This window comes from Rousettus aegyptiacus, unplaced genomic scaffold (assembly GCF_014176215.1).
Source record: "Rousettus aegyptiacus isolate mRouAeg1 unplaced genomic scaffold, mRouAeg1.p scaffold_m13_p_17, whole genome shotgun sequence".
In the NCBI taxonomy this organism is placed as follows: domain Eukaryota; kingdom Metazoa; phylum Chordata; class Mammalia; order Chiroptera; family Pteropodidae; genus Rousettus; species Rousettus aegyptiacus.
In genome coordinates, this window is record NW_023416292.1 from 2320403 (window position 1) to 2343928 (window position 23526).

A 23526-nucleotide genomic window follows, 5' to 3' on the forward strand; every position below is an offset into this window, starting at 1 on the left:
ACATTGCCTTCATCCTCCATTTGGGAGGTTCAGCTCTGGGCTATGGCTCTGCTCTCATGACTTAATAGTTGCGAGGCATCTTAGAGGTTCAGTTTCCTCTCTCATAAAATGAAGTTGGTTAACTATCACTTGGCAGTAAACTTCTTAAAGGCAGAAGATTGTCTTAATGCACTTTTCAGCCTGGTACCTGGTACAGGGCCCACACACACTCAAGGACTGTCTGCTTTGTGAATGGAGGCATGAACTAGCACTGGTAAGCACAGCGAATGTCTGTTGACAGAATTAATGAGTCATCTACTTTCCAGGGTAGTTGTAATGAAAAAATGACATACATTAAAATACTCTGAAAAGTAACAAATATTATCACCTTAAGGGATTGTATTAAACATACCTAGATTTGGCATTAAAGAAACATGTTCGAAATAAACCAGACAGAAAAAGTTGAAAACCACATGATATCACTTATATGTGGGATATAAACCTAAAAGCAACAAATGAACAGGACAGACAGAGATGCATAGACATGGACTATAGACTAGTGGTTACCAGAGGGGAGGGGGGAGGATGGTGGAGGTAGACGGGGTAAAGGGGGTCAAATATGTGGTGACAAAAAGAAATCTAACTATGGAAAGTGAACACACAGTGTGTGTGTGTATTTACTGTTAAAATGTACAGCTGAAACACTGGATTTCATTAACCAATGTCACCATTAAATGAATGAATGAATAAACAAATGAATGAATAAATAAATACTTGTGTTAAAATTACAGATCCAAGGTTCATTGGCTGTATCCTTAGGCAAATTATTTAATCTCTCTGAGCTTCAGTTTCTTCATCTGTAAAATGGGGATAATACTACTCACCTGTTGTATTAAGTTGCTGCAAGACTAGATTTAGCTGACAAATGTAAAACACCTAATGCAATACACCAGTGCATATAAGTTATGATCTGTAAACAACTATTATTTTCCTCTTGTAAACCAGATGTTTTCGTTTAAACATTTAAACATCAACCAATTTTGAAAATAGTTTCGTTTTTCTCAAATGTTGTTTATTAGAAAATACAATTCCAGAGAAAGTAGGAGATACAAGGACATCTGGGAAGTGGATACAGTACACAGACCTCTTTAAATCTTTAAGGGGCATTGAAGGTCAAAATAAAATGAGCTACAGGCAGAAAGCCAGTAACGCATCTATGGTCCATTCATCTGGAGAAGTCCACCCCTGTTCCCTTATTCCCCTGACCCCTCCCCACAGCAGCCAGCTTTATCCTTGGGATTTTTAATTTTAAAGTTTGAACTTCCTTGCTGCCCTGTGGCTTCAATGAATGGAGCTTCTTTCTCCAGTTATGGAATGAGTCAGTAAAAGGAGGACTTTCTGATCTTTGGAGCTGGGGAGGGAGCTGAGGAGGGGACAGTTCACAGAGGATCCCCCATTAATTCTGTCCCCCCATCACAAGGCGCATCCAGCTGATTCTGCTTTAAAATGTTAATATCGGACTCCAAGTCTCTCCCTCTTTTTTCAAAGAAGACAACCCTTTGGAGTAAAGCGCAAGAATGATTTCGAATCCATGAGGTGGAGAATGAAGACTATTAAGAGATGAGACCCAATCTCTCCCTCCTAGCTCAGCCCAGGGGAATCCATCACTACTCCAATCCAGCCTTCTCAATCCAAAGAAAACCACTAGGGGGAAAAAAAAAAAAACAGGTTTTAACAGGATCCCATACCCCTTTCCTTCAGTTAGGGCATCCCTTTGGCTCCAGACTAAATAGGTTTATGGCCCCATCGAATGAGGGAAATTCTTATTTAAAATGTAACAGAAATGGAGTTTGAGAGAGAAGCAGCACAGGAAGAGTGGCAGGTGATGGGAAAAGCTTCCTAGGATTACCCAGCAGGTGGCCACGTTGGCAGGCGCAGCCTAGAGGCCCCTTCCCAGGGCCCAGATGCCCTCAGGTGAAAAGAAATCTAAGGGCCAAGGCAGCATTTCATCCCACCATAGAAAAATGAAGGGAGACACCTATGGGGGAGCACCCCCAGCGTACTCACAGGGACCAGACAGCCCCCAGAAGGGCACGAGGATGGAGGGGTAAAAAGCAGTATTCAGGGCGAGTCCTAGCAAAGCAGGGGAAGATGAGAGGAAAAACTCCCTCCGAAAGAGCAGGGGTCCCTGAACACAGGTCCTTTGCAGATCCCCATACAGAAGGCCCTTCCTTACACACACAGGTATCATATCGCTCTCCTTTGGAGGCAAAATCAGAAAGGCCCAGTAGCATAGGCCTCAGTCCAGCACACGCAGCCCTTCCCATCCCTCCCCAATCTGACCTTGGGGAGGGGTGGGGCTCTAACTGAGGACCCACTGGGCCCCTTCCCAAATTAATTCCTATAGAAAGAAAAACAAAAACAAAAAACAAACAAACACAAACCTAGGGGAAAGTCCAATAAGAACCTTAATCATACAAGTCCAAATAGTCTTCCCTCTTTGCCTTCTAAGGCATATGTAAGTCCCTTCTCACAGGCTTCCTGTCCAGTTAGGACAACATTACTATTTCATTTTTTAAAAATAAAAATAAAGATATCCACCCGCCCTCCCTCAAAATGCTACTTCATACAGCCCACCCTACACACCCCAAACCAGGCATTGCTCCCTTGACACAAGGTAAACTTAAAACTTTGCTGCAACCTCACAGCCTCCAGCGGCTGCTCATCACAACTAACCCAAAATTCAGTCTGCAGAGGAGAGGATGACAGAGAGCCTCTTACTCGTCTGGCCTCCTATTATGGAGGCTCAATCCACCTGGACAGCGGGGAGGCCTGCCAAGGGCCCTGTTCTTTCACAGGGAAAGAACAGTTGAGCAGGGAGAGTCCTCTCACCCTGGCTCCAACACCAGGCTGGGGTCCTCGGCCGGGGCTCTGCTGGGCTCATGAGGTCTCATGACTTCGAGATCCCAGTGCAAACCAGCCGGTCTTCTCCTGGGCCAGGTCTAGCTCCCGCAGGCGGATGTGCACCTCCCCGAGGAGAACGTTCTCCCAGAATCCTTGCTCACTCAGCACACTCAGCTGCAGCTCTCGCTGCTGCAGGTCTCCCTTGGGGATCCCATCATACACCAGCTGCAAATGCAGAGATTGGGAAGAGGGAAGTAGTGAGAAAACTTGGAGAATCCAGAGGGAACATGGAAAAGGGAAATGCTTAAGTCTGTAGTGGCTTGGTCTGCTGAGGCTGAGGCCACTGTATCTCCCTAACCAGAGTCCAAGGAAATACAGAAGGCACACAGACTCCAAGGGAAGTGTTAAAGAATTCTGGTCTTTGCTCAGAGTTCTAGACATAATGAATCTACTGCTCATGAGCAGCAAAGAGTTAGGAGGCTCCTCCTTCCCACAGGACAGGGCCCAGGCCACACCCCAGCTATGGAACCCCAATCCTGAGGGTGGACAAACTTTCCATGTAAAGGGCCAGGAAGGAAGCATGGCTTTCCAGGCCATCTAGTCTAGTCTATGTCACAACTTCTCCATCCTGCACAACAACATGAGGGGAGCTACACATGACACTTAAACAAACAGGAATGGCCACATTCCAATACAACTTTAGTTACAAACCCCTGCCCTACCCCGGGACCTTCCCCACATACCATCTCATTGTAGGTGGGGTTGCAGGTTTTCCGGGCCACTTTGGTTTTCTTCTTAGTGGTTTTCTGAGGGTCAGGAAGGAGGTAAATCTTCACATAGGGGTCAGGATCATTCCCATCCTGGAGCAGTTGCTACAAAAACAATAAAAACCAAAAAAAGATGAAAATTCTTACATCTGTCTCTTCATCACCATTCCTGTGATCACCACTCCCTTGATCCAGACTCTCATCTCTCCCACACTTGGTTTTTTGTAATGTATAACAATTGATTTGACTGCTTCCCAGATCACTCCATTCTGATAGAAATATCTACCATGATGTTAGGTGTCCTAAAAAATCAATCAGATTGCCTATTACATCCAGTTTATACTTTTTATACAAATGCTCAGGGCATGCCACACTTGGCCTGTTTTGAATGAACTATCATGTCCCCAGCTATCCCTCTGCCTTACCCAGTGTCTTTGTCTATTTTGTTATTCGATCCAGGTAACCCCCTAAGAGATGGAGAAATGAGTGAGAGAGATTAAGTTGCTTGCTCAAGGTCAGCCAATTAGTGATCCACCCAGCCTAATCCTTTTAAATCTTCAATTAAATCTTATGCCGGTGGACCTCAAGAAGATTCACTTGATGTGAACCTCAAGAAGGAACTTATCTGCTGAGATGGACTCCTCATGGTCAACAGAGGCTGAAATTTTGATTAGTAAGAGCCTAATGGCCATTTGCTGACAGAGGCTGCTCATGTACTCTGTACCCTGGAAAGAACCTCAGAATGAACTTTCAGCTTCCCGTACTATGCCCTGCTCGTTTATGCAGGCTGAGTCAACTATTACAAAAGTTCTTGGTTTGTCTTTTTGATGAGCAGAATAAAACCTGCCCTGCTCAGTCAGAACTGCTCCATAAGGACCAATCAGAACTGAACAATTTGAAAATCTCATTTGCATAAACTTTGGAACTTGGGCAAAAACTTACTCTAAAAGATAGCTTCCCTTAGTCTTGGTGGAACACAATTTAGATTGCTACTTGAATCTATCTCTCCCAAGCGGCAGCTCTTTTTGCTCAAATAAATGCTTTAAAAATCTTTATTACAGTCTAATATTAATTTTGGTTTACATGCCTCTGCTCGAAAACCCTTCAATGGTTCCCATCTCACTCAGGGTAAAAGCTGGTCCTGACAGTGGGACCCAGGCTCTAGTCCGTTGTGTTCTCTCCAACCTCATCACCCCCTCCTCCCCCCTTCATTTCAAAGGCTTCAGCCACAAGGCCCCTTGCAGTGGTGCCCCATGCATCCCGAGCAGACCCCCCGGCTTTTGAGCTTTACTTCCTCTGCTTGGAATAGATCGCCCTCACTTCCTTCCATCTTTGCTCAGATACCTCCTCATCAACGAGGGCTTGCCTGAGCACTCTATGCAAAACTGCCACCACCCACATTCCACCCCTGTACTCCTTCTCTGCTTTATTTCTCGCTAGAGCATCTGCCATATATTTGTCTATCTGTCTCTTCCTATGGGAAGGTAAGCTCCCTGAGGGCAAGAATTTTGTTTTGTGTATCCTGTACCCAGAGCTAATGCAGCAGTGCCTGGCTCATAATGGGCACCTGATGAATATTGAATGAATGAATGAATGAATGAATGATGTTCTAAGACTGCAACCCAGGTTTCTGATTCCAGAGCTCATGCTTATTCTGCCACATACCAAAGCCCTAACCAAAAAAGTCCACCACATTGCAGGTATTCAATAAAAGTTCCTTTCCACTTCCACTCGCAATGTCCTTAGAACCATATCAAAACTTTTACTAACTATATACTGCCTTGATTATGCTCGAAGGATGTCACGTGGCTGCCTTATCTCTATAACAAAGTAATAAAGACCTCCAGGCGTCTCCCTTACATTAATTACCATAATAACCATAATATTAATACCAGGAACTATAGTAAATGCTCTACATATATTATCTCATTTAATGCCCGTAACAAGTCTGTGAGGTTAATAATGCTAACATTATCTTCATTTTAATGAGGCTCAGAGTAATTAGACTACTTGCCAAAGAGCACAGGTTATTAGAAGCTGTGACTAGTATTGTGTCAAACCCTAGGCCTGGCATACTAGTAGGCCCCCTGGTGGGTACTCAGGAACCCTGTGGTTACTCTCATGAGAGCAGAGCAGAGAAGGTCAGGCCAGTTAGAAAAGTAGCAGAAGATGAAGAACCAAATGAGGACTGTTCAGGCACTTACCAAACCCCGAATATGCATCACCATGATGAAGAGCTTATTGTTTTTGTAGGAGATGGACAGCTTCACCTCCCCTCCCACCTTCCCGATGGGCCGGGCCCATAAGCCATCTGTAGGGACAAAGGAAACCAAGTAGGGTCATGAAGCCAGCCCTATCCCCATCTGGTATTAGGCAGATGTTTGTTTCATCTGACTTCTCCCTCCCCCAACAACATCTCCATGTTGGGTTCCTGATACCCACTGAGGAATCTGCCCAAGGGCATCTGTGAACATGATTTAAGTGGGGATGGGATGGGTCTATCCAATTTGCGTAATCACCAACTGAATATTGAGTCCCTGGAGAATCTGTGCAAAGAGCTATGGACCCCACAGCTTGCGTGGGAAACCAGATTTTCTAGCCAGTAAGGAAAGACAAGTCAAGAAAAGTTCCCAGTTCTCTTTTCTGGGAAGAGATAGGGGCAGCAGCAATTACCCTCGGGAATGGTTCAGGAGTTGGAAGAAACGTCACAGAGAAGGCACTGTACCTGAGGACTTGGGAGCTGGGCTGGTGCCCACAGCCTTCTCATCCCGAGGCAGGGGGTGGAAGAAGGTATACACCAAATCGCACTGGAATAGAATCAGAAAACAAGGTCATTTTTCAATGACAATGGCCCAAAAAGAAAAGGAAAGGGACTGTTCCAGATTAAAAGACTTATGAAATATAACAACCAAATGTCTTTATTTGGATTATGGTTTAAACAAACCAACTGTAAAAAGAATTTGGGTGATGAGAAAGAAATTTTGAATATGGGCTATGTATTGGATGATATAATGACACTGTAGTTACGTAAGAATATTTCCTTACATTTTAGGGATGCATAGTGGGTATCTAGGAGTAGAATGTCATATTTGTAATTTACTTTAAAATACTTCACACAAAAATAGATGAAGCAAATAATGTCAAAATATTTAGGCAACGGATATATATAGGCACTGATACTGTTACTCTACTTTTTTGTATGTTTGAAAGTTTTTATAATGAAAAATTTTAAAAGAAAAAAACAAATAAAACTGGTCACTTCAGTTCAAAAGCAGTCAGTTCTTTCTTACTACTCCCTCCCTTATGGACACACACACCCTCCTCAAGGACAGAAATGCCTGAGCCAGCCTTGGACGAAGACCATGAATCCTACTCTGGAGAATGTTTCCTAAATAACTAGGGAAAACAGAACAAAAACTAAAATGTGTGAAAACACCTATTCTAGTATTAATAGTGGGGGAGGGGGGGACAAAAGAGCATAATCTAAATATCTTTTAAGAAGCAAATGGTTATGGAGATTATGGTATTGCAAGTCGATGTTTTAATTTGGCACAGATATTTAAAGTTAATGCTTACTATAAATGCTAAGTGGAAAAAAACAAGATATAGAATTATATGTAAGCTATGACTACTATAAAACTGTAAGTCACATTTGCATATGGAGAAATAGAAAGGAAAGATGGAAACGGGGCTGGATGATTTATTAGGGTGATGGGACTCCTGATTATTATATTTGTTTTTATACCCACTATAATACCAAATTGTAATATTATTTATTTAAAAAAACAAAAACAAAAACTAGGTGGTAATAAGAAAAAGAAACAGCAGATCCGAGGACAACACACTAAGACTCAATTGCGTTTTCAGCCCCTCCCAGGAACTTGACCTTAAACCAATCAGTATGAAATTTCCTGAGCAACACTAACTAGTTAGGAAACCTGCCAAGACCCCGGCAGCCCTTTCCAAGAAGGTACCTTTACCTGAAACAATCCATTCTTTTCCTTTTCTAATAACTTTATCCTACCCAGTTTCTGCCTAGAAAAATTTTCAATTCTGTACAATTCAAAACACCTCTCTATTTAGATGGGATGCTCCCGGATTCATGAATTTACTTGAATTCTTAGTCATTAATAGTGGATCTGTAACCCAACCTACACAGGTAGCCTAGCAGGTAACATAGCATAGATTAACCCTTATTTAGAGTTTATAATTTTGCCTCCATTAACCTGTAACCTCACTTAGATCATTCTAAAATTTATAAGATCTGTGTAATGTTATCTTGTAATTTGATGAGTTTCACAGAAAGACCAAGACTTAGAAGTTTACCCATATCTATGGCAACCCCTGACACTGCGGATTGCTAGAACTGTTTTTGCAGGAACAAGCCTAGGATGTTTTGAAGGACTATGGGGGTGAATCAGCTAAAACCACCTGAGACCAGCTGGAGCAGCCAGAAGGACCCTCCAGTGACCTCACGAACTTTCCTCATTATACTCTCATTATAATGCTAATATCTCCACCTGGGTGCGGAGATTTTCCGCCATTTTTGAACCCGCGATGTACATATACCCAGGTTTCCTGACTGCGCACACATTACAACTTCCTATACATGTAATGATGATGTCTATCATGATTTTCCCTAATAAAGATGGATGAGATGCTTTGTTTGAGAACACAATGCTCTGGGAACGATCCCTGGTGTGTCCTTGCTGGCTGGCTTTTCAAAATCATTTCGGAGTTGACTTTTGGCTGGCAACTACTGGGCACTTGGACCCAGTTCGGTCTGGTAGCAGATAAATACACTCAACTTGCTCAAAACGTTCCTTTTCCTAAGAAACCCATTCCTTCCTCACGGTCTGGTCTCCCCAGGCCCACTGGAATCGCATCCAACACCTATGTTTGTGCCCAGCTGCATCCGTTTCATTGGGTTTCTGCCTGACCCCAGAGGATGAGCCACGACCCCTGTCCCCACCCCACCCTCCAGCAGTCAGATTTAGAAGAGGGCAATGCCCTCCATGAGTGCCAGCAAGATCCCACCTTCTGCAGCATCCCACACACTGGTGCCTGGAACAGCCAGCACCAGGGCACAGCCCACCCACCTCGGCCACCTCCGGGGTGGCGTGGATCAAGTGCCAGATGTAGCGGTTTAACTCCTCCCGCCTTCGCTCGGCGCCCGCCTCTCCCCTGGGGCGGCCGATCACAAAGCGACTGGGGAAGCTAGGGTAGCAGGTGGGCAATGGGGAAAAGATGGGTAAAGAAGGTTAAGAGGCAACAGGTTTTTGTCATATTTCATTTGCGTTTTCAGTCACTTGACCCACGTTTCTCACCAGCCTCCCTTCCCAGGGACCCTCCACCCACCCGCTCCATTCCTCCTGCGGCTCCTGCATTAATGCCAAGGACCCCAGACAAGGAAACCAAACTGTTGGGGAGAGTCCTATGGGTCCCCAGAAGTGCCTCAGGGGCTTTGGAGCCCTCAGTTTTCCCTATTAAGGTAAAAATCATTTGAAAAATCATTTTAAAAAAATTTGTGAAATACACTTAACAAAATTTACCATCTTAACCATTTTTAATACAGTTCAGTGGCATTAAGAACATTCACACTGTTGTGAAACCATCACTACTGTCTCCAGAACCCTTTTCTTACAAAACAAAGTCTACACATTAAACAACTCATTTCCCCCTTCCCCACCCCTGGAAACCACCATTCTACTTTTTGTCTGTATGACTTTTATGCTCTAAGTACTTAACATAAGAGGAATATACAGTATTTATCTTTTTGTGACTGGCTTATTTCACATTTCACTGAGCATAATGTCCTCACGGTTCATCCATGTTGTAGCATGTGACGATATCCTTCCTTTTTAAGGCTGGATATTCCATTGTATGTATATACTGCCTTTTGTTTATCTATTTGAAAAATACTTCTACTGTTTAAAAAGTTAGAAACTTTGAAACATCTTCAGATTTAGTAAATCCTCTGCCTTTAGACCCAGTTTGCTCTCCTTCTGGCAGGTGGGCCCCAGGTTATTTTCAAGGCCAGAGTTAAACCTCTTGAGACCATCAGGAGAGCTTGGCCAGCAGGAGGAGCACTTGTTATCAAACTCTTTACCAGGTGGAGAAAACCAAGCACCTACTGTTGATCGTTAAAAAAACAGCTTCTCACTCCTGTGGTCCTGCCCAGCCCTTACCCATTCTCCCTCTCCAGTATCCTTCTAGCAGAGGGTAATGGGGGCAGCTACCTGGGCAAGAGGGAAGAAGGGAAGAGCAGCCGCAGCTTAGTGTGTAACTCCTGGAATTCCTCAAACGTCCGCTGAATATAAGTGGCCTCATGAGCATTCTCTCGCATCACCTTTACCACATAAATCTGCAAAAGTTCAAGTCTTAGAGAACACCCGCCACGCCCTCCGCCAATGAAGTGGGTAGGTAAAGAAATTGAAGGGTGTGGGGGGTTGGGGGAAGGGGGCAGAGATACACTTTCCAGAAGGAAGAGGGCAAAATTATCTCCAATGGAGATGCAGATGATATGTGTATGTACGTATGCAGGAATCTAAAGGCAAAGATTTCCTGCACATGTTTCACAAGACCCTGACTCAGAGGGCATAACCATCCCATTCGGCTCCCTGATTCCAGGCAGGCCACTTGGGCAAGGGAGAGGGAAATGGTCTGTGACTGCTCCGAGCACGGGATGCCAGCCCACTCCAGCCCCGCTGTGTGGATGTGAAGAAACTGAACCCAGGAAGCTGGGGGCACTGGGGAGCGAGAGGGTCCACTGGAGACAACGCTTACATAGCCCTTGTTGGGGTGGAAGACCTTCTCCTGGCGGCAGAGAAAGACATCACTGAGGCGGCCAGAGCGCTGGAGCGTATGTGTGCGGGGGGCAAAGGAAAGGGTCAGACGGTCATCTGAGCCCGTGAACTTCATCTGAGCCAGGTTATGGATGAAAAAATTAAGCTTTGTGGCTACACTGCCCAGGCTGGACTCAATCAACCTGTTGGTGCAAGAGGATGGGAAGAGAAGGATGTCACCATGGACACAAGTCCCCACTGCCTGAACAGAGTTATCTCTGACACCTGAGACTAACACTTAGCTCAGCTCAAATCATTTTCGCTGTATAATATCCCCAGAGCATATGACCAGCACCCACTTCTCTACTTGCAATTTATTCATGTGAAGCTGGGGGTCTCATCTCTCCTTGCTGCCCATCTAAGCCAAAGACAGTTAAGTCAAGGTATGAAGGAATTAGGGATTCTACCTATGGTCACCATATAAATACCTGCATATTGTTGTTGAACTGAATTTCAAGGTTCAGTATCATGGAACCTCACCAAGCACTATTCAATCTAGAAATTTCAGTTCAAAAGGAAAGGCTCTGTGATAGACCAACAGAAAAAATTTAGTGTGCTAAGTTCCAAAAAGAGTACATAATAAAATGGAGATATCAGCTGCAGATATTACTACATAGATACCTCCCTGCTTTCATACACAATGTGCCTAAAATCGTCGTCAAATATGGGGAAGTGGAACCATGGAAGGAAGGTTCTGATCCAGAGCTAAAAACTACAACAAATCTGTATTCGCCCCATAAACAAAGTCTTTGACCAAGACCTGGTGAGAATGCAAGTTAAAACAGACTGCAACACCTCTGTAAACAAAGACTGGAACCAAAGCACACATGTGAAACTGAATCTGACAGAGGCGAGGTGATTTACCTAAGTCAGAGGCAAAGCGGGACAGCGGGCCCATGTTGCCAACTCTCGGCTCTGTGACCTGAGCTAAGCCCTTCCCGATTCCCTAGCCCCATTCCTCCCAAGCAGGCAGCCTGGAAATTACTGTGTGGGCAGCACAGTGTGTGCAGGATGTTACCTAGTAAAGTAAGTAGTGGCATTGGCCTCTGTGTCCTGAGGCCTCAGGGCATCATACACATATTTGAGGTCCTCCAGATCTGAGAGCTCAGGGATCCCACAGGACAACATCTAGGAAGAGAGCAAGGGAGGAGAGAGGGAGCCTGTAACAACCAGGAATTCTTGCTTCTTCCCCACCATAAGGCCAGCCTTCCTGCAAATAAGCTCCCTAACCCTTCTAGACGGTGATGGACAGATGCTATGGGCAGTGGCTGGAGGGCCGCAGGAATGGCAGGGGTAAAGCAGGAAGTCGGACACCTGCACGGACACCACTGTGCCTGTGATCTAGGGAATCTAGGCCCTGGCTTTATCTAGCACTCAGAGGGGTTGGGCTCCAGGAATCCTTTGAAGCAAGACAGGGGAATCTGACAGATGGTGCCAGATGAAAAGACGGAGGGTTCAGAAAGAGGCGAACTCCTCACCAAGCCCAGAAGGTTGAGGAAGAGGTGGGTGTGCTTGCGAATGAGGTTGTAGGCTTGGCAGCAGAGGTCAACAAAATCATGGAAGCGGCTGGAAGGCTTGTCACCCCCGTTGATGACATACGCCATGTCCGAGGTGAAGACAAAGGGGGCACGGTCCCTGGGCCAAGGGGAACATACAGGAAGAAGGTCAACATGGAGGAGGAAGCCCACTCTGGGGAGCATCAGGGGATGACTTCCCTCGCCCCTCATCACCTGTGCAAACCTGGATAGATAGGGTTCTCCAACTTTTTTCTTTTTCTTTTCCTATCTTTATTCTAAAAGATCCCCCAGAGACATCCTTCATTGGTTCCTTAACTAGAAGCTAGTAGGATTTTTTCCTAGACATGCAGTTGTATTCGCTTGGCTGTAGTGTCGGCTCATTTCCCTTTGCTCAGTCCTCGGCAGGGAGAGAAAAGCCGGTCCCCACCGCCTTCTGTGAGACCCTGCAAATACTTAACCTCTTAATCAGTTTTCTCTTCTCCAAAGCTGCTTCCTGAGGGACCATGCTCTGAAGTGCAGTCCCCTCCATCACGGGCTTGTGTCCTAGCTCTTAACCATTTTTGCTGACCCCTGTGCCCTATACACACATCCTGGCTTCAGGAGACCACTTAGGACCACTTACCGCTTGATGTTGCCAAACATCTGGGCATGGCCCAGGAAGCGGCCAAAATCTATGTGGAACATGTGGCCAGTCGTCTTCAGCATGATGTTGTCATTGTGTCGGTCACAGATGCCCAAGACATAAGTGGCCACGCAGCAGCCAGCACAGGAATAAATGAAGTTCTCCACAGCCTGGGAAGAGGAAGGCAGATGTGGGGAGAGGACATAAAGCTGTCTTGGAAGGACTCCAGGGGCCACAGCCAGAGTGAATTCTGCCAGCTCTGGCCTCTGTCTCCTGAGTTTCAACAGCACTTCACATTTGCCTGTTCAGCCTTCATCACACACTAACGTATACACTGATGCACACAGAAACGTCTCCCATATCTTATGGAGTATGAGATGATGAAAGGCTTCTCCACCACTTTATCTGAAATTCATCTTCTATATTTTTCTTTCTCCTGGGGAGTGTGGCTGGAAAGACAATGAACGCATCCAGAGCCCAGAACCGACAAGCCCAGGCTGCAGAGACCATGACAGACAGGAATACTGACAGGCACGACTTTCTGTCGAAGATGCTTGTGACCATCTTAACTCCAGCACACACAGAGGCAGCTCACTGAAGTGTCTCTTCCTGGCTCTGCTCCGAGTGCTCCTGCCTGTTTCCCTGCCCCAAACACAACTCCCATCCCCAGCGTTCTCAGTAAGAGCTAAATGCTAATCTCATTAAACTCACTTCACTCCAAAAAACTGAGGCAGCTTAACACTTCTAGGAATATTCTACACTCGAAAATCAAACCTCTCTAGTTGGCAAAATGTGTTAGAGATATTTCTGAGCTTAAAGCAGGAGGGGAGAGGGAAAGGGGTCGGATCCTCCTTATTTAATCTGGCCAATGCCTATCCCCTTATCTGTCTTTCCTGAAAGTAAAAATATATGCAATTAGCAAATGGACACCCTTTGCCCTCTAAATCCTCTTTGTGAAGTTTATAGAATCCCTAAGAACTCAAGAAAGACTCATCCGCAGAGGGCAATAATTGTCACAGCCAACCAGAAGTGTACAAAGTTGGGAATGGGGGAAAGCTTCCCAGACAGAATGCAAGCCCTCCCTGCCTCCCTCTGCAACTGCCCGCCATCTTTCACGGACTTTCCCTGAGTCCCGCTCCTTTCCAGACGCTCCCAGCTCACACCGACTCCTCCCCCACTGAGCCCCACAGCCTCGCTGCCACCACCACTTCCTCACGGCTTCCTCTTTTCACTCCCCCACGGTCTCGGGATCTCGTCTCCCAGCAGCTTCCTGTCTGTTCTACAAGGTCTGTTTCAAAACTAGCTACACACGGCAACCTCCCAAGTACTATTCAAATTAAAACAGATGACTAATCCATAGGAAACTAAGAATAGAAAATTTGTAAAAAAAATCACAGAATGTACTATCTGGAAGAAAGACTATTTCTATGGAAGGGAAATATATGAATGACAGGAAACCACTGAATAAGGAGTACAATGCATCAACTCTGTCTTGACCTTCGACTCCATCAATTTGCCTTCCTAGCACAGATATTCTTTCTCCCTGAAATGCATCCTATTTTGACTCATAAAATAGGTGTATGCCCATAGCCAAATGACTAAAGTCCCATCACCTAAGTTATACAGGGTGTTAGCTGCTTACTGGCAGCAAGTCTCACTGAACAAGGGGACCTCTCCTGGTTTTAGGGGTTTCACTTGGAGGATATGGAGAACTCTCTTTGCCGAATAAGTGGCCAGGAGCCAAATATCTCTAGTTCTTTCTTACTAGAAATTATTATAAGACACTACCAGCATTACTCTAGCAGAAAGGCTAGCAAGGCTGAGAAGCTAGCTTTGAAAGGCTTGACATTACACATTAAAATGCAGAGTTAGTCTTCTGTTTGTGTATTCTTGTTGCACATATTTATTCTGACTCTTTCTTACATTGGCAGGGAGTAATCATAATTCTAGCACCAAGCATAGTGCCTCTACATGGTAGCTGATTAATACTTGAAAAACACGTTAGTAGAAATAGTATACAGAGTGGGTGGGAGGGAGGAAAGAATCTATATTATTCCTCTCCAAGGGTAGAGAACTTTGAAGTTTGGAATGGATAGGGGGTGGGTTTTGAGCGACAGGAAAGGAATTATCATCATCTAAAGGTATTAAGGAAATGCGAGTAACCTCCTAAGCTAGAGCATAGTTATCATGAGATGGGGAGGTGCAGGGGAGGTGACTACAGGGGTAGGAAGGGCTGGATTACAGAAGGTTTTGCATGCAGTGCTATGAGTGCTGGACTTATCGTTAGGACATAGGGAGCCTTTGAAGAACTTAGAGCAAAGGAGTAACATAAGCAGGTTTGCACTTCATAAAAGAAACCCTCTGAAATCAAACAGTGAATGGTAATGGATGGACATGCTAGTGGTTCAAGAACTGACAGCAAAGAGCTGAAAGAAATAGAAAGAAGAAGACAGATTTGAGAGCTATTTGGGAAGAAGAATCAGCAGGGCTTGGTATAGCAGAGGTGAGGCAGGGGAAGCTCTGGCTTGAGTGAGAATCACATTTACTCAGAGGAAACACACAAAAAGCAGGTTTCTAGAGGAGGAGAGACAGAAAGCTGGGTCTTGCCTATACCGAGTTTGAGGTTTTCATGAAACAGAAGTAAGATACTCAGCAAACAGGTGGCTACAGAGTGTACACCTCGAGGGAGGGAAGAAGGAAGGACTTGGGAAGGCATCGGCATATGAGTGGTAGTAAAGAAAGAAGGGGTGATGAGCTGGCACGAGAAGAATGCAAAGAGAGTATAGCAGGTCAGCAATGAAACCTCGAGGACCGTCAACATTTAAGGCCATTTAAGATCATCTAGTTAGATGTTCACTAAATTCTGATTATAATTTGTCCATGTAGGTTTTCCCCTGGGGATAAAATACATTGATCAATATAAATTAGTATTTAGATCCCCTTGGTAGTTAACTTATAGAAACTAGCATTCTGTCTTATAGTCAGTCTCTTATGAGTTTGATTATTGTGACTTGTTCCCTCCCCTAAACTTAATTAACCCAGAGACTGGAGCCGTGAAACTATAGAGCAGCCATGAACCACAGCAGGCCACTAAAGCCCTACGACCTAGCAAAGCTCCACCTGAGGAACAGGTAAGCTTTCTTTTCTATCATCGCCATCTCCTATCTAACCTTAATCCTGGCTTCCGGTTATGGCCTTGCCACAAAAAAGCTCCATAACTAGGAACAACTGAGTGAAATCTTAACTCACATATATGAAAAGAGGGGTTGGATTAAAATGATCTCTAAAGTCTCTTCTAACTACTCTTGTTCTGCAAATTCCTGAACCCCCCGAGAGGGCCCCAGGAGAACTGAATAGGGTTCACCGTTACGAGAGAGACAGGCAGGTTCTCAAGAGTTGGCCCACTTTCTCCAAAACTCAATCTGCTAAGGGAACTCTGAAGGTTTCCCGGTTGGATACCAGGGGATTTTCTGTCAGCTTACTAGCCATTTGATCCACCCCTAGAATCTGGAGACACCAGTCAAACAGGAAAGAGTATTTCCACCCAACACAGCTGAGCTGTCTTCTCTGAGCATGTGCAGCCTCGTGGTACCACAGCAGTGTGCGGGAGTCCGGCACACCCTGCCCCAGCCTCCACCGCCACCCCCAGTCCTACCTTCTCATACTCATCCTCCCCAGGGTTGTGTTTCTGCAGCCAGTCTGCCAGGGGGCGGTCCTTGAAGGAGCCGGTCACCCCGTGCTCCACTTGGATCTTGCGCAGGGTCTCCGCGTTGGGGATCATCTCCACCATCCCTGTGAGGGACGTACTGGGTCACTCTCCAGAGAAGGTGCTGTCGGGACAAGACTACAAGTGCCTTGCTGGATGCTACTCTGTAAATTAAACTCTAGGGCATCTGGACAAAGTCTGATAATAAGGGGAGTGGGTAATGGTAGGAAAGACGCCGCTCCCCAGGTCTCACATTCCACATTGTGACTCTGGTCTCTCCTATTCATGGTGCTGCTCCTTTTCTGTTTTTAACTTTTAGTCTGGGAACTTTCGAATACATAGAAGAATAAAGTAATGAATCGTAAAGTCACGCAAAACCACCGCCCAGGTTAAAAAATTATCGACACTTTGCTAACCTTGTTTCATCTATTCAATCCAATACTGCTTTTCCCTCCTTGCTGGAGTATTTTAAAGCAAATCCATTATCACATCTAAAAAAGTAACAATCATCCTTTAATCTCATCTAATCTAATCTCATCTAAACTAGTTCATATTTATCTTTTTCCCAATTGTCTCAAAAAATATCTTTTTATAGTTGGTTTGGTTGAATCCAAGATCCAAAGTTCATGTAGTATATTTGGTTGTTCTATTTTATTTTATAAGTCTCTTTCCCCTGCCTTCTTTTTCTGTGACACTTCACAGCTTCTAACAAAACCACCTTGCCCTTTCCGTGTTTCTGGAGCACACAGTTAGTGTTAAAAATGGGTGAAAGCACAATTAGCAAAGGATGCCCCTGCCCCACCCCGCTCCAGCTCACAGCCCAGCTCCCTGCCACTGACCTCTCCCCCTGCCAGTAGAGAAGCAGCGAAAAATCACCATGCGCATGTCCAGCCCCTCCTGGACCCAGATCTTGCTCATGATGCGAATCATCTGTAGGGTGAGCATGTCCTGGCGAAGGTCGTCCCCACACTGGAGAGAAGAAAGGAACCAGAACCATCTTCACCGCCTCCACGGATCTCTCTGGAAGACCCGAACTACAGGGACAGGGAGGGACTGCCCAGTTCTCCACCTCTGCCCTGCCCACTCCGTTCACATCAGGTCAAACTATCAGAGGTGGGCCAGGAGGTGTTCCTGCTCTTCCTCAACCCCATATCCTCATTGGAATTGAAGTCGGGTTCCCCTTTTTCCTGTAGCCCTCCTGACCATCAAGTCCTTTTAAAACTTGAATGCTTATATCTTGGATTCAGAATTTACACAATGCACACACACATATATATGTATAAAATCAAATCCTGTATATGCATTTTATCTCCTCCACTAAGTTACATACCCTGAGACTATTATTCACTTCTCAGAAGCACGGATGTATCAGTTACAGGGCCTTATGGTTCAACTAGTCCAACCTGCACCTGATATATTAATTTCCCCTTCAACATCACTGCCACATAGTCATTCAGCTTCTGCTTGAATACCCCTAGGAACAAACAGATCACTACCTCATTCATTCCATTGTAGGGGTAGCTCTAACTCCTAGAAAGTGCTTCCGTATATTGAGCTGTCAGCTGACTCCCTACACGTCCCAACCAGGCAGGGTCTGTCTATTTCTTTTTTTGCTTGATGATCTTTCATATATTAAAATGGCAGCATGGAATAGTGAGAAGAGAACTAGTCTGGGGCTCTTCCGTTACCCTTGGGCTCCCTCCTCTCCTTCTTCCAACCACCTCTGTCCCACCAAGCTTGAAGGAAGCGTCCTCACCTTGAAGATGACTCGGATGTTCTCACCCAGTGGATCCACATTCTGGAAGGAGAGCTTGAGGGGAACTGCATTGGAGTTGAAGTAGGAACAGTCCTGCCACAGTAGAGAGTGTGGTGACAAGGGTCAGGGTGGTCCGTGCACAGGAAAGAAAACGGCCGGTCTACCAGCTGCTGGCAGTCTACCTGCTCCTAAGTTCTAGATTTCTCAGGAGCCCTATTCCTTTCTTCCGTCCCTACTGTCATCATCCTGTTCAGTTTGTTACGACCTCACTCCAGCACCAAATCTCTCACCCCTTCAGTTTATTCTGCATGCAACTGACTAGTTGTGTGACTTCTGGTGAGTCATGTGTCCCATCTGTACCTCAGTTTACTCTTGTTAAATGGGGCTCCCAACAGTAGTGACTTCATAAGAGTCGTGATGATGAACTGCAGTAACTAGCATGAGGCACTTGGAGTGGTTCCAGGCGCAGGCAGCGCTCATAAATAACGGACAACAGCTTCACCAGCCTGGCTTCAACCCAACAGCGTCACAAGACACTCATCCAGCCCCCAACCCAGCTCCTCTACTCTGCACAGCTGTTGGGCCAAAGCCCCTACATGTTTAGGGTTGAGGAGAGGCCCCAAATGTATCTTTCTTCTTCATATATCCAGTAACCAGGTCAGCAAGGACCTCGCCTCCATTGAGCCCTCCATGCTCTAAGCGCCCAACCCCAGTGGTCACTCACCCTGGGCACAATGCCCTTAACCAGCAGACTGGGGCTAAGCGGCAGACGGCAGGAGCCATTGAGGACAAAGAACTGTCTCACCTCCTCCAAGCCTATGCGAAGGATCCCCTAAGAGGGACAGGAGGAGGAGTGAGGTGAGGGACCATAAGCCCAACTCAGAACCAGGTCTCTCCCCAGGGTGGGCGCCCAGTAGTAACTAGTATGTAAACAACCCCACCTCCTACCCCGGAAGTTCAGACAACCTCCAGGAGACTGTGAAAAAAGAAGACCCCTCCTCCTATAGCCCAGCCCGGGACAGTGCACAGGCAGCAAGCCCAAACGCCTCGCGGGGCCAGGTGATGACAGAAGAGCTTCAAGGAAGCCCCAGTGAACCGTGGGCAGACGGCATGTCAAGGGAGAGAGGCTGCTCAGGCTCTTGCCAAGAAAAGCCAACCTGGACTTTATAATCCCCCAATCATTAAATGTTAGCAACCAGCCACATTGCTGGCCTAATGTAGTCCCTTTGTGCAAACAGATAAAGGTGCCTGCCCTGGGTGGCAACAGGCCTGAGCCATAGCTCACAGAATAGTAAAGTCTGGCTGGATTTCAGCCCTCGTTTGCCCCATTTGGCTGGGTGCTCTTGTGCAGTGAACAACTTACACAACTCTGCTTAGCCTTTAAGGCAAAAGGTTAAATAAAAATTCTAATACTTTTCAGGCCAAACAAACCATATTCATGGTCTATATCCAGCTTGCAGCCTATTGGTTAGAGAGAGTCACCTCCTTCCAGCTCCTAAATTAGAGACTGGTCAAGTGCCATCCTGTTGGTCAAAATGCCTAAGAAGTTAATGACTGGCTGCAGAAGCCTGGGACTAGAAATGGGTAGAGGCAGCCTGTCCCCACTCACCTGCCGAGCAGACGGAGCGGCCTCCCGCACCTGCTGGGCCAGTTTGGCCAGGGTATTGACAAGCCAGCACTGGCGGTTAAACTCCTCTCTCAGCCCCTTGCCACAGCAGCACAACAAGGCCGCCAGCAGGTACTGGTAGCGGATGCTGAACTGGGAGTCCTTGAGGCCATCCTTCAGCAACCTGGCAAGGCAAAGGGAGTAGGGAGTCAGCAAGCTCAAGGGGTCACAGGCAAGGGTGTGAGGGGAAAGGCTCAGACCCAGCTCCAGCCCTGGGAAACCCACCCCAGATCTGGGAGGGAAAACAGACTCTATGTGCCAGCTTATACAGAGGTGTTCACCTATATCCCAGAATGTGCCCACTCTGCCCCTAAGGAGAGCTCAAAGCCCCTTGGCATCCGTTTCTGCTCTCTTTGTGCCACGTGTGGATGTGGGAGGGCCAAGGAAGAGCCTTCCTGTGCTACATAAAGGTGGACTGAGGCCCCCTGAGCATAAGGGGCCGGCCCAAGCTGCATGGTAGGTCAGTAGCATACTAGAATCCAGACAGCACAGCTCGCCGCCCTGCATGCCTCGGAGTCAAACGGTCACAAGGACACGGGTCTCCCCCCACTTCTCTGCACATAGTTTTACCAGAAGAAGTAGTGAGTCACTCTCAAGTCAGAGACTGCTCGTTTCAGGAGGAAGCGCACCAAGGGACTGTCTAGGTAGCACTCGTACTTCAGGGCCTGTTTAAGAGAGAGGGAAGGGGAGGGAGTATTGACTGCCCATAATCTATACCTACCACTATCCCTGCCCTTCATGCTAAAGGCAGAAAGCAGACCAGCATTGGGGCTCGCAGGTGGGATCATTGCAGCTCCAGCAGGCCAACTCACCCACCTGCACGAGCTGGGGCAGGTAGTCAAGCAGCTCGGCATCCGACAACGAGCCGATCCACTGGACGGCCATACGTCGCACCTCCTGGTCCGGGAAGCTGCAAAACAGAGCCCAATGCCCTGTTCACCCAGCTGCAGGCTTGGCAGCATCGTAGTGAGCCAGCACCCTCACACCTGGGCTTCGGAGGCATGCGTGGAGAAAAGGCAATGTCCCCCAGACTCTGCCAAAGCCACTAGAAAAATTCTTAGCACCTTCTCTGTATAGAAAGTTCGAGAATGGCCCTGCCTCCTGGTCAGAACTGGCCTCAGACTGTGGAAGAATAGGAAGGTGGTCATATTCATTCCTTGTATAATTTATGGAAAATGGAACAAAGTCCTCAATCCCACTCCCAAAGATCTCTTCCTTGACTCCAGAAAATCCCTTCATCAAAGAGCCTTCATGAGGGTTAAAGCATTATTGTGTCTTGGTACCATCCATTAATGCAAATTTTGCTGGGCAAATAACAGTGACGGAATTTTATATAAGCCCGTACACCTTGGCACAATTAGCTTAGCAGAGCAAAATCATTGCCTCCAAAAGTCCTGAAGATAAGACACATGGATCGAGTACATTTTAATTCCTGAGAAGGTCTGAAAGAAGCCTAGAATACTGGGTAGTGTCTGGAAAAAGCAGCCCAGGGGCCTGAGACTGGGAGCCTTGTGTCCCCAAAGAACCCTTCGGAGGTGAGAAGAGGGAAGAGAGGGCTATTAAAGTAGATTAAGGTTTGCATTACACAGGTGTGTGCACTTTTCAGAACTCTTCAAAACTCAGTGCCAGTAAGGATGAGGTATTTCCTTATATGTAAATTTTGCCTCAGAACAAAAAAACAAACATTGAGCTCTAGTCAATAATATTTATGCTAATGTATTTGGGAGAGAGTTAAGTTGTCTACAATTTACATCGAAATGCATAAAAACATAAGATGGACTGATGGGTGAATAGATGGATATACACAAGATATATGCAAATAGAGCAAATGCTAATAGTAAGAATCCAGGTGGTGAGCAGATAGATGTTCACTGTAAAATTTTCAATTTTGTTGGATGTTTCAGAAACATTGTGCGGGAAGCGAGACAAAGAAAAAGCAGAAAAAAAAGAAGCGGAAAGCCTGAATTTCCGGGCCTACTTTGCCACCTTCCCCAGGGCTGGCTCAGGTCACACTGATGGGCAGTGCCAAGACCTGGCTTCTGGAAGCACGCTTAATCAGGAAAGGTGGGTGTTACAACTCACGTGGCATGCAGGAGCCCCAGGGCATCCTGGTGGTTCATGGGGGTCCACTGCTTCAGGAGAGCATAGATGTCGGGCAGGCAAGCCCACTCCCAGCTGGGGGCGCTGGCAAGCACCAGGGGGAGCGAGCTCACCTCTGAGTGGCAATAATATCGCTTCTCCCACAGGCGCTTCTTGTCAGCATCAGTGAGCCTAGGTGGTAGGGGAAGTGAGAGAGAAGAGTCAGCCAGAGGGTAGGGTACTTACTCCCCAAGGGAATGCTACATTCTCCAACTTAGTGTTTCCCTAACTTTGCTGCACATTACCCGAGGAGCTTTATAAAATCCTCATGCCCAGGCCAAACCCCATACCAATTAAGGCAGATGTCTGGGGAAACAACATTGATATTTTTTTAAAGATGCCTAGGTGATTGCAATGTTGAAGGGAACCAGGGCCCAAATATCATTTCGATGCTGATTCTAGGACATCTCAGACTGAGGCAGGGCCAAGATCACCAAATTTGCTCCCCCTCCCGAGTATGACCTTAGGGCGCTACTTCCAAGGAGAGCCACCAGAGGGCAGGAGTCCCCACATGGCAGAGTCTGGGCAGCTGAGAGGCCTCCTGGGGCTTCCTGGGGCCAGCTGGAGGTTTTATAGGACCTATAGATAATTAGGCCTTGTCTGAGATCAGGTGTCTAATGCGAGAAGGAAGCTGAGGGGCTAATGAAGCCAGGGATCAGCAGAGGAGTGGGGGCAGGGGAGGCCTGCAGTCACTCAGCTACTCTGGCTGTGCTCGGTGGGACATGAGAGAGTCGAGACCTGTCTCTCTTGGTTCTCCCCACCCACATGTGCAGGGTCCTGCAGGAGCCAGAGAGGTACACAGAGAGAGCAGACAGCAGAATATCCCAGATGCCACCAGCTCCTACAGCTCCAGGTTCCTCACCCCCTTCTCTAATGCTGGTGAGAGAAGCAGCCCAGAGGATGAGATCAGCTTGGATTCATTCCCCTCTATAAACTGCCAGCTTGCCTTGACACCTGATCCTTTTCGTAAAGTGACAGGGCCAGAGAAACGCAGAGGCTCTGTGTGGGTGCGGAAGGGGTAGGAGGTAGGGGTAGGGTTGTGTAGTCAGCAACCAGCTGCCCCAATGGACAGCTTATCTGGGGTGTGGGCAAAGCTCTGGTCCCCTTGGCAAGCTGAGTCCGGGCCAAGTTCCGAGCGTGGGGACGGGCATTCCCAGATGTAAGTTCTTTTTTTAAAAAAAGATATTTTATTATTTATGCCTACAGCACCTAGACTTCCTAGGTGGTCTCCCATCCAAGTAATAACCAGACCTGACCCTGCTTAGCTTCTGAGATCAGAAATTGGGCTTGTTCAGAGTGGCACGGCCACAGACCATGGACCACGGCTCCACTGGGGCATAAACCGAGGCCTTCTGCGTGTAAAGCAGACATGCTAACCACTACACTATGGAACCACATCCCAGATGTAACTTCCTGACCCTGATGGCTCCACTTTGCCCAGTGTCAGCTCATGGGAAAAGGCCTGGGGGCTGCCCTCAGCAGAGGCTTCTCTCCACAGTTTCTTGCTCAGGTGGCAATGCCTACGCCATCCCATCTCTACTCCCAAAGCAGGAGGACAAGGACCTAAAGATGGGGGTGAGAGAGGTCACACAGAATGTGGTAGACTGAGGGGCACCTGAGCCACA

General features: G+C 46.7%; 1 protein-coding gene across 6 annotated transcripts in view; it reads right to left on the bottom strand.

Moving 5' to 3' along the window:
* Nucleotides 1-1029: 1029 nt before the first annotated feature.
* The window catches only part of PIK3C2B (phosphatidylinositol-4-phosphate 3-kinase catalytic subunit type 2 beta), a 61648-nt gene continuing 39151 nt past the window's right edge, over nucleotides 1030-23526 (bottom strand). For 3 of the 6 annotated variants that reach the window (XM_016140172.2, XM_016140187.2, XM_016140175.2), the window contains exons 16-33: nucleotides 21845-22033; nucleotides 20579-20672; nucleotides 20333-20427; nucleotides 19706-19886; nucleotides 18821-18928; nucleotides 18097-18189; nucleotides 17180-17309; nucleotides 16290-16426; nucleotides 12635-12804; nucleotides 11974-12130; nucleotides 11514-11623; nucleotides 10437-10638; nucleotides 9890-10014; nucleotides 8750-8867; nucleotides 6376-6457; nucleotides 5855-5961; nucleotides 3627-3755; nucleotides 2572-3108 (exon numbers count right to left, since the gene is read on the bottom strand). In XM_016140172.2, the coding sequence (XP_015995658.1) occupies nucleotides 2920-3108; nucleotides 3627-3755; nucleotides 5855-5961; nucleotides 6376-6457; nucleotides 8750-8867; nucleotides 9890-10014; nucleotides 10437-10638; nucleotides 11514-11623; nucleotides 11974-12130; nucleotides 12635-12804; nucleotides 16290-16426; nucleotides 17180-17309; nucleotides 18097-18189; nucleotides 18821-18928; nucleotides 19706-19886; nucleotides 20333-20427; nucleotides 20579-20672; nucleotides 21845-22033 (2416 nt within the window). In that variant the 3' untranslated portion in view covers nucleotides 2572-2919. The other 3 variants (XM_016140196.2, XR_001596314.2, XM_036234410.1) reach the window with 3 other exon arrangements.